General features: G+C 39.6%; 1 protein-coding gene across 1 annotated transcript; it reads right to left on the bottom strand.

The window, feature by feature from the left end:
* Positions 1 to 1652: 1652 nt before the first annotated feature.
* On the bottom strand, positions 1653 to 3342 carry LOC122069951 (3-dehydroquinate synthase, chloroplastic-like). The gene is made up of 4 exons (XM_042634037.1): positions 2830 to 3342; positions 2345 to 2495; positions 2090 to 2257; positions 1653 to 2009 (listed from the first exon to the last, which is right to left on the bottom strand). Exons 1-4 carry the CDS (start codon positions 3192 to 3194, stop codon positions 1767 to 1769), a joined length of 927 nt encoding a protein of 308 aa, XP_042489971.1. The 5' UTR covers positions 3195 to 3342; the 3' UTR covers positions 1653 to 1766.
* Between the last annotated feature and the right edge of the window lie 6162 nt (positions 3343 to 9504).

Below are 9504 nucleotides of genomic sequence, written 5' to 3'. Positions count from 1 at the left end.
AAAAAAGCAAAGAAAAATAATCTTCTATCTCAACACCTTTAACCTCTCTTTTCCTACACCTACAAGTTGGGGTAGAAATGACTGATCATGGTAGAAGCATAAAATATATAAGAATCTATTAATAATTTCTTCCCATTATAGAATTCTTTTGGGCACTGCTAGTATAACAATTTTCTCTAGAGAGTAGAGTCCAATTTCAGTTATAAGATATGAAGAAAAATCTTGTTATCTCAAGGGATAACACTATGAATGTTATCAATCAAGCATACTACATAAAACAGATTGAAGTCCTTAATTCTGTAGATTGAACAGCCAATGTTATTTCTTATTTTAAATATGAAAACATAAGAGATTAAATTAACCAAATACCAACGGATTCAGATTTAGGGATAAGAACATGTGAATCTTTAAAAGCAATATCCATGGGATACTGGATTGAGTTTGAATATCTGATGTAGAGCAAAGCACAAAGAAGAACAGGACGAAAACACTGTTCATGCGGTTACTGTTCACACGGGTACCATTCATGAGGTACTGTTCACGTGAACAGTACTTTGGGGCCCAATATCTACAGTTGCCTTGGATGGGATGCTGCTAATAGTTGTTAGGATATTATATATTGGTTTCCATCTCAAAAGTTTCTACCTTCTTATACTGTTTTGATGCCTTGGACAGTCAGAAGATTTATTTCCTTTTAGCTTTGTTTCCTTTTTTTTTGTAAAACAGTATATTATCTTTCCTTTTTGGTTAGTTAGTCTAGGATAAACAAGCTTAGTTACTTGTTTTAGGAGTTTCTAAGTTTCTTTGTTTCCTTTTTTCTCTTATGTTTCTACTTATTACTTTCTTTTGAGGCAAACAACCTTGCCTATATAATGTATCAACTCTTAGTAGTTCCCAATGAAGATTGAAAGCTCGCTTTTGTGCAGATCATTGTCCTAAGAGAGTCTCCCACTGAAAGAGTCCATGTTAGGTGAGATGCCAAGGCTGAGATAGCCATCTATCCCCATCCCCCTTCTATCCATCGATTCCTCTTCTTCTCCCTTTCTTAATCTCTGTTTGCTGTGCATAACTGAGGCTATCTGATAGGTACTGGAGTTCTCATTGAAGTCCTCCACTGGTTTCTGATCTGCTGCTGATCAGATTGGCATTCTTCTTCATCAATTTCGAGTGCTGGTATCTACCAACTCTGTCACCAGTCGCTGCCTATATTTTGAAGGACCAAACAACATCTCAGACCTTCCCTTCCATAGAGGTTTCAAGCCCATCCAATATTCTGATGCATGGTATTTGAGTTTGTTACTAATTCCGTCCTCTTGTTTCTATTTTGGTTCCATGTTGATAACTACACATCAGGCCAGCACTCAGCAGTTGTGGCTTAGATTTGTAGGACCTAGTCACCTCCTTAGAACCCATATTCGATAGGAGTCTGAGGTTCATCAAGTGGCTGCTTGTTGATGTTCTGGTGTTCTTGAAATTTCGGGGTTTTATGACCTAACTGCTGCCTGCGATAAACCAACCTTGGTTTTTGATGTTTGCTGCCTATACTTAGATATCAGACTTGATTTCTTTATTTTATTTGGAGTTACTTGTTGGGGTTGGGTAGTCATACCTAGCCTTAACATTAATATGAAATGTAAAAAATTGAACTAAAATTAGGAAATTGCTAGTAAGCCTAGTATATCTGACTTAAAATCACAAAAGGCATTCCATATCCCACAATTAGTAAAAGATATTTCCCTGGAAAATTTTGGAAGATCAGACAAGTATCAGTGAGTCCGATACCTTGCTAATAAGGCCTGCATATTCTTCTCTTGCCATTCAAAAAACTCTGCATCCCTAATAAGCCCATATTTAACAACTTCAGCAAGACCTGAAGCTAATTCCCTATCAGGTAACGTGTTTAACGTGTCAATATCTACAAGCACACACTGGGGCTGGTAGAAAGCACCAATCAAGTTCTTCCCCAGCCGATGGTTTATTCCAGTTTTGCCACCCACAGAGGAATCTACCTGTAGAAAGGCACTTCAAACATCAACCAGATAGACAATGCTTGATGAAAAGAGAAAGGAAGAGAGGACCTCTGGCTGACCTGGGCCATTACAGTGGTTGGAATCTGAATGAAGTTTACACCACGTAAAAAAGCAGCAGCAGCAAAACCACACATATCACCAATCACACCGCCTCCAAGGGCCACAAATGTACAGCGTCGATCCAATCGCGACTCAATGGCCTTGTCGAAGATCTTCATGAGAGTATCCTAGAGAGAATATAAAAAGTAGCCAAATTAATAAAGATTCCTCCTATGACAAAAGAATTACCATGATCGAAGTCTTCAAAAACCTACCATGTCCTTATACTTCTCACCATCTGGTAAAATCACACTTTCAACAGAAACTTTTGAGTTTCCAGCAGTCAAAGCATTAATAACTTTATCAAGGTACAATGGTGCAATTGTAGTGTTGGTGACCACGAGAACTCGCTTCCCATGAACATGTCTGAGAAAATAACAACATTATATTGAACCCAGAGACTGAAAACACAAGAAAACCCATTCCATTCGTTTCTTTAAAAACCAAAAAAAAAAAAAAAAAAAAAGGCATAACGAATTGATTGCAATATCTGGGTTTACTTTTGTGACCTAGATCAGACTAGAAGGAACAAAGAGACAGGGAATCTTAAGATAAAAATAACAATTGAAATCCGCAATTGGTACAGACTTGCAGACCTCGATTGCAAGATGAAACCATGAGAAGCATAAATTAACCAAGAGATGAATTCAACTAGAAATGAAGAATAAGATATAGGGAAAAGGAAAAATAATGGAATTACCGCTGAAGAAGATCGGGTTCATCAAGAAGTCCGGTTCCAATATATATGGGATAGCTTCGATCCCCCAAATTGACATCAACAATAGTAGAAACATTAGAGTCGGTTTTAGGCGGCAACTGCTCCATTACCTCAGCCGGAGTTGCCGTTGCCGACACCGTGGATCGAGTTCGATCACATTTCAAGACAGGATCCACGATCCGATTACTCCCCAACAAACCGGAGGAGAGTAATGAAGGCCTAGGATAGGACACAGTTGGATTCCGGCACCGGAGAAACAGATGGCATGTATCCGATGGAGAGAGACAGGGGCCAGTAGAAGGTTTAAGAGAGAAGCGAAGGGTTGGAAGAGTTGCGGAAGAAGCCATGGAGTAGAATCCAAGAGAGAGAGAGAGAGAGGGTCTATTAGACACTCTCCGATTTACTCTCTTTCTCTGGTGAACGGTGTTGAAGCGCAGAGGCGGAGGGTGACATGGATTAAGGAGAAATAATATAAAAAATGGGTTGGTGGAGAAGAGGGGTAGGTGAGATTGAAGACGTGAAGTCCGCGGGTTGTGCAGTACTGGTGGGTTTACTGTTAAACACTTGGACGCTGTTGTCTTAACAATAATTAAACAGAATTTTTAAGAACATTACTGAATTCCTTTTTGGGTAACGGAACATGTCTGAATGAAGCGCTCAAAGAGTTGGGACCGGGGCAAAAAGACCACGGATCAGGTTCGACCAAAGATGATATTAGGAAAAGTTGTTGGGAATGATATGGATTGTCCCGGTCTTGACTCATGTATGATATTGGATAGAGTCTATTGAAAAGAAAAGATTCATGTAGTTGAACCCATTTAGTTGAGAATTTCTTGACGTGATCAGTTGTGCCTATTTACTCTTACTTTCATCTTTCTACCCTCACCTTTCTATTTCATCTCCTATATTTTCATCTCTTCATTCCCTTCTTTTTTATTTGGACATATGTTTTCCTTATTTTTGTTTTGTATTGATCCATGTAGGTTGTTGTGGCCAAAATATGCGACCAATAATAACATGACCTACCGAGCAATGTGGAGATAGTTGAACAGCCTAGGCCTAACGAGGTTGTCCATGGTTCACTCAACCTAGGGCAGATGCCCAAGACAGAAGCCGATTGGCCGAAATAGTTAAGGGAGCATCAATAGCCAAACGACTAGGCCAATACCAAGGAGGAAGAGACGTCACATGCGAGTCACTCACATGGCTGCCAGAATTATTGAATGAACCCAACTGTATGAGCTTGGATTGAATAACAGGTTCCCAGGAACTCTATCCATCGGACAACAGACACACGATTTTTCGCTCGAGGCAAGTAGCTCGACAACCACGCCATTTATCCTTTGCCGCTTGGCTTAAAACCTCAATAGACCACCATCAAGATATGTCCCAAAAAGGGGACTAGCCAAACCTGATTCACAGGATGTACATTACAGAACAAATCCTAGTGGGACTCTCACTAAAATGTTGAATTTCCCCTTGAAGGAAGGGAATCTCGCCATATTCTCCGGGATATGGCCAATACAAGGAGTTCTCATAAAGGCAACATTCTTCATATAGCTTTCCTATTACAACTCTTGCTATATTCAGACTCCAACTTGCAAGAGGAAGCTACCAAAGTGTGACTCTCAACCGATGACTGCCATCTTCAACTATAAGAACCCAAGTAAATCTCTTTCTAGAGGACTGATATTTTTCCATTTTTATTGGAACTATTTATTTGTGAATAATTTGGCTTAGGCATCAGAGAGTCTCTCGTCGAATCAACCCAACACTCACTCTCTCGTATTTGTTCTTCTGTGCAGAATATGAAGACTGCCTATGTGCAATTTCTTGACACAACATAGGCGATCCCATTAAGTTGTGATAAGGCTGAATTTGTTGTTGTCTAAACGAATAGTTCACTAACTATTCAATGGTCATGTTTGGTTGTTAAGAAATGAATAGAAAATAAAAAAAAAAATTGAATTTGAGGAGAGAGATGGATACATAAATCCATAATTGCATCATGATAAAAAAAAAAAAAATGTGATAGAGCTATCGAATTTGGGAGTCACACCATTTTGGAGTATCCTTCACCATTTTTGTCATGTATAATGGTATGACGTACCGTTGCATGAATTTGTGTGGAACTCCTGTGGAAATGTGATAGAAGCTTTACTTCCCTCGCAATAAAATTTCTTACTTGCAATTAGACTCTTTACAATGCTGAAATGGTATTCAGCAAGGGGCTAGGTTTTTGCACGCATATTTTTTATAATCAATTCCACCACTTTTACTATAACTGCAACTTTATCTAGTAGATGGCAGTTATATTAATGCGTAAATTCAATGAACATTTTGTCATCATGTCCTAGGATTTTATCCCACTTACGAGTAGGGATGTCAATTGGTCGGGCCAATCCAGTGTTAGTCGGGTCTAATCACACTTCCTCAGTTTTAGAGCTTGCACCATGATTGACCTCTTTAAGTAATCGAACCTCGTATGCTAAGCATAGTTCTATTTATAAACTGTTGATCAGATGCTAGTCTTTGATTGAATTAAACGGGTCTTAATCGGGTTTTAAATTGTGCTAATGATACATTTATCTTTGAACAGGCTAAATCACCATATTAGTTAAGGATTGAGTTTGTAGGACTTTCCTTTATAGTGTAGGAGTCTCTTTTTGAGTTTTCAATATAAGTCTCCAAGGGAGGCCAGCATTGTACATGAATTTCAATTGAAAAGGTCACTGCTGCTCTCCTTCTCCATTGGTGAAGAAACCCTCCTATTTTGTCAAGGCTGGTAGGTGTCTGAACCAAGGTGTGAAGCCCAGGTGTTTAATTTCTGTTTACTAACTAGTCAAGTTCTAGTATTTCCCACAACTCATGTTCTTGTGCAACTGATTTGCTACTCTGGACTTGCGGATTCTTCTATTTTCCTTTTGCCATCGACAAGAAAGTTCCAAATCCGGAATTTCTGCAAATTTTCTGTTCTAATCACAAATCTGATTCCAAATTTTTCCAATTGAATTTCTTCTCCATCCAAATGTGTAGTAAATTTCAGATTCTGATCTTGGATGTGTGAAGTCCTATTTCAACTAGGATTCATACACAAGACTTTTTTTGCATGAAATCTGTTTAGGGGAATACGACCATTAGAATCCTTCAATATTTTGACCATACGTTCAAAAATTGTCAAGCTTAGTAAAAAGCTCTTACCCAGCTTTAAACGGGCTTTGAATGGGTCCACATACACAATACTAAGGGGTGTAAATTTGACCCCAAGAGCTCCGGCCCACCCAAAGCACTGCTGAGAATTCTAGAGATGGGGTTGAGCTTTTCAACCTAGTGGCCAGCTAGGGTTGTAATTCCAGGCCTAAGCTGGGGCTATGGGTTGAACTCTGATATATATTTAAAATATCCTAATTTATTTTAGATATTCAATTCAGGCTTTGGGCCATGAATTGAATATCATAATATACATATACCATGTTTAGGGTTAAATAAATAAATATATATATATATATATATATTTTTAATATTTTTGTGTAAAAATTAACTTGAAAAATATGAAAATAAGGCCAAACTCAGGCTGCCTTGAGCAGGACAAGGCCGGGCTGAGATGTTTTTACTGACCCTAGGGCTACTGAACCTTGGTGACTTCGAGCAGAGCCTATGCTTTCATAAACCTGACCCCGCCCAGATATTTGAATTGGATTATGTAACAATGGCTATTGTTTTCACTATCAGATTGCCTGTATGTATCGGTTCTTGCACAACTGATATCGATACCTTACCGATATCGATCTGATTGTTTTTACATTTAAAAAAAAAATGGGGTTCTTGATCTTGTATCTCCCTGATATGGCCGATATGGATCAATATCAATCTCGGCATCATATTGGTAGTGACTGATACCGGTTGCAATACCTTGAATAAAACCCTACTGGGGAGAATCCAAATAGTCCTCCAATGGACAAAGGATCCATCACTATCAATGACGGATGGTGGGCTGCTCCAGTGGCTATCACTGATTCCGACTATGTTTTTTTAATAGTAATAACAGCAAGGTTAGGCCCATTTTATTTTTGGACATTTCCTAACAAGGGCCCATAAGCTAACTAGGCTGGGCCCATTCACTTACTCAGATTTGGCGATTGGGACGAATTGTAGTTTCTAGTATAACTTTGTCTTTTATTCTGTTAACAAAACACCTATCACTCTTGCTCCTTTCTCCATCACAATATCACAAAATAATCACATTGTTGTAACTCGGCAGTCACTAAGAGGGGGGTGAATCAGTGAGTCCAATTCCGATCCCCAAAAACTTGTCTGATGTTTGGCCAAGAAAAACCTGATATACCTGTCCCTGTTTGCACACAGTCGTATGCACACTCAGCCTCTCATAGGCACTTCCAAGTATGCATACCCATTCTACATTCCACGCACTTCAATATAAAATACAAACAATAAGCACCCACAACACAGGGTTTTTACGAGGTTCGGCAATTTGCCTACATCCCCGGAGTAGTGCCTGTAAAGGCTTCGTTCCTACTCAATACACTACTTTTGACTGCACCCACAGTCGAGAGCACCCACACCCAATTTTCTCAAGCCGAAGCTGAGATGGCACTCGTAGTGCCGATACAATGTGTAGCACCCACTACACGGGAGCACCCACTCCCGGTGCTTAGCACCCACTAAGCACACAATAAATAATACAATTAAATTGGGCTTATATCAATGCCCTACAGTCAAGCTCTGCCTAGCATATGCATCCACAACTAGCTAGCATGTTTACAGTTCATCCACAACTAACCTAGCATGTATACATTCATCCACAACTAACCCTAACATACATACATACATGTAATGTAAAATCACAGGTTAGAGAATCTCACAACCGATTGCCTGGGATGACTGGAAACTTGTACTGACAAGTTTGGTGCTCACACCTTCTCTCTCCTTGGTTTTTTGCTCTTCAAAGCAAACACATCCTTGCTTTCTTCTCTTCTTCCTTGGATTTGAGTTAATATACCATTAACACACTTCAACCACCTCTTTTACCTCCTTTAATGGCCTAAGAACATTTATTATCAAGAATGTATGCTCATTCAAGGACCAACAAAGAGGGGGAAGTTTCTCCTACCAAAACCGTAGCCTTTCTTCACTCAAACCTCATATTTCTTGCTTCCATGGTGTAGGGCTTGAAAAAACGAAGAAGCTGCAACTTGGTTCACCGAAATCCGAGTTAAAATGAGAGAGATATGACCATTTGAAGTCGGAGCAATGAGATAGCCTGAAATGGAATCTTCATAGGGATGGCGTAGGCTACACCGGCGGCGCGCGCAACAGGGGTGAAATCTGACCGTAGATCTCATATAAAAGATCTTGTAATCTAAGCTGTCGGATTAAACCAACGGACAATAGATCCAAACCATTAAATTTGAATCTCTATGACGTCATCATGACGTAGGCACTGACATCGTCAGAAGTGTTGTCGATCTATGATTGGTTGCTTTTCTGGATTTTAAGGGAGCTTGTCTCCCACTCATAAAAGAGAAATGCATATAGACCGTTGGATCCGAATCCTCCATGGTGGCTTTAATCAGATTTCATGAGATCATTAAGATCGGAATCTTTTTATACCTTCTATACACGCGCGAAACACCGCAACATACCTTGATAAGGTGTAGCGCCAGTGCATCAAGAATTATGCACCTAGCCAATCAAATTCTAAGCGCAAGCATCTATCTCGTCCATGTCAGCGCAAAATCTCAGTAGCCTTTGGATGGGCATCAAACCTACGTGGTCGAATCTTGACCATCCATTTCACTTCCCTTTACTCCTCTTTATTACAATCAAGCCCCTGCCTCCATATGTTTCAGTGCTTAAAGACCCCTTGCAACTCAGACCTTCAAAATATTTAAATTACACAAAAGCCCCTCGAATTTTAAAAATAAATTCCGAAAAATCCACCCAACACCGCGAGCAACTGATGGATTTTCGGTTTGGATTTTCGAACCGACTTTACGGAAACACTTATAACGTTTTCATACAATATCCGATCGAGATGAAATGAAGTGCGTTGGAATCGTAACTGGATGCTCTACGACTTTTCAGAAGACTCAATCATCTGAATCATCCATGTAAAAAGACCAAAATGCCCCTACACATTTCCAATGACGTATCTTTCTCATACGCAATCGGAATGCGATGAAATCAGAACCGTTGGAAAGATTGTATTTTTGTCGTATTGTTACATGTAGAACACTTCCTTTAAAAAAATCATCTTCAATGCCGAAACTGCCCTCGACTGCCATAAATGCCGTAACTTCTTCATACGGTATCGGAATGTGACGAAATCAAATTCACTGGACTAGGAAAATTACAATCTATCTTTTTCATGAAGAACCGATCTTCCAAAAATGTCATTTTCATTGCCGAAAATGCCCTCGATCGTAAATAGGCCAATTTTGCCAGTTTTGACCCAGAAACCCGCACCACCTATTAATGATGTATTAAACCACTCCATGCATACCAAGCTGCTCTGTTATCGCATCGGTGACACTGGATACTGCCATGTCATCATTTTCATCCACGTCACCCAAACTGGCCATATCATCACCGCCACGTGGCCGAGTTGCCAACAAGGACAACCATAAAACAACAATC

This window comes from Macadamia integrifolia, unplaced genomic scaffold (assembly GCF_013358625.1).
Source record: "Macadamia integrifolia cultivar HAES 741 unplaced genomic scaffold, SCU_Mint_v3 scaffold779, whole genome shotgun sequence".
In the NCBI taxonomy this organism is placed as follows: Eukaryota; Viridiplantae; Streptophyta; class Magnoliopsida; order Proteales; family Proteaceae; genus Macadamia; species Macadamia integrifolia.
The sequence above is the reverse complement of the archived record's forward strand: the minus strand, read 5'-3'. Positions and strand labels throughout refer to the sequence as shown.

What these genes read in the sequence shown, in the direction of transcription:
- LOC122069951 (XM_042634037.1), bottom strand. Translation starts at nt 3,194, where the DNA reads ATGGCTTCTTCCGCAACTCTTCCAACCCTTCGCTTCTCTCTTAAACCT. An exon ending in GAACCCGATCTTCTTCAGCG is followed by an intron (nt 2,496 to 2,829) that starts GTAATTCCATTA and finishes TTATTTTCTCAG; the next exon opens with ACATGTTCATGGGAAGCGAG. An exon ending in CAACCACTGTAATGGCCCAG is followed by an intron (nt 2,010 to 2,089) that starts GTCAGCCAGAGG and finishes GCCTTTCTACAG; the next exon opens with GTAGATTCCTCTGTGGGTGG.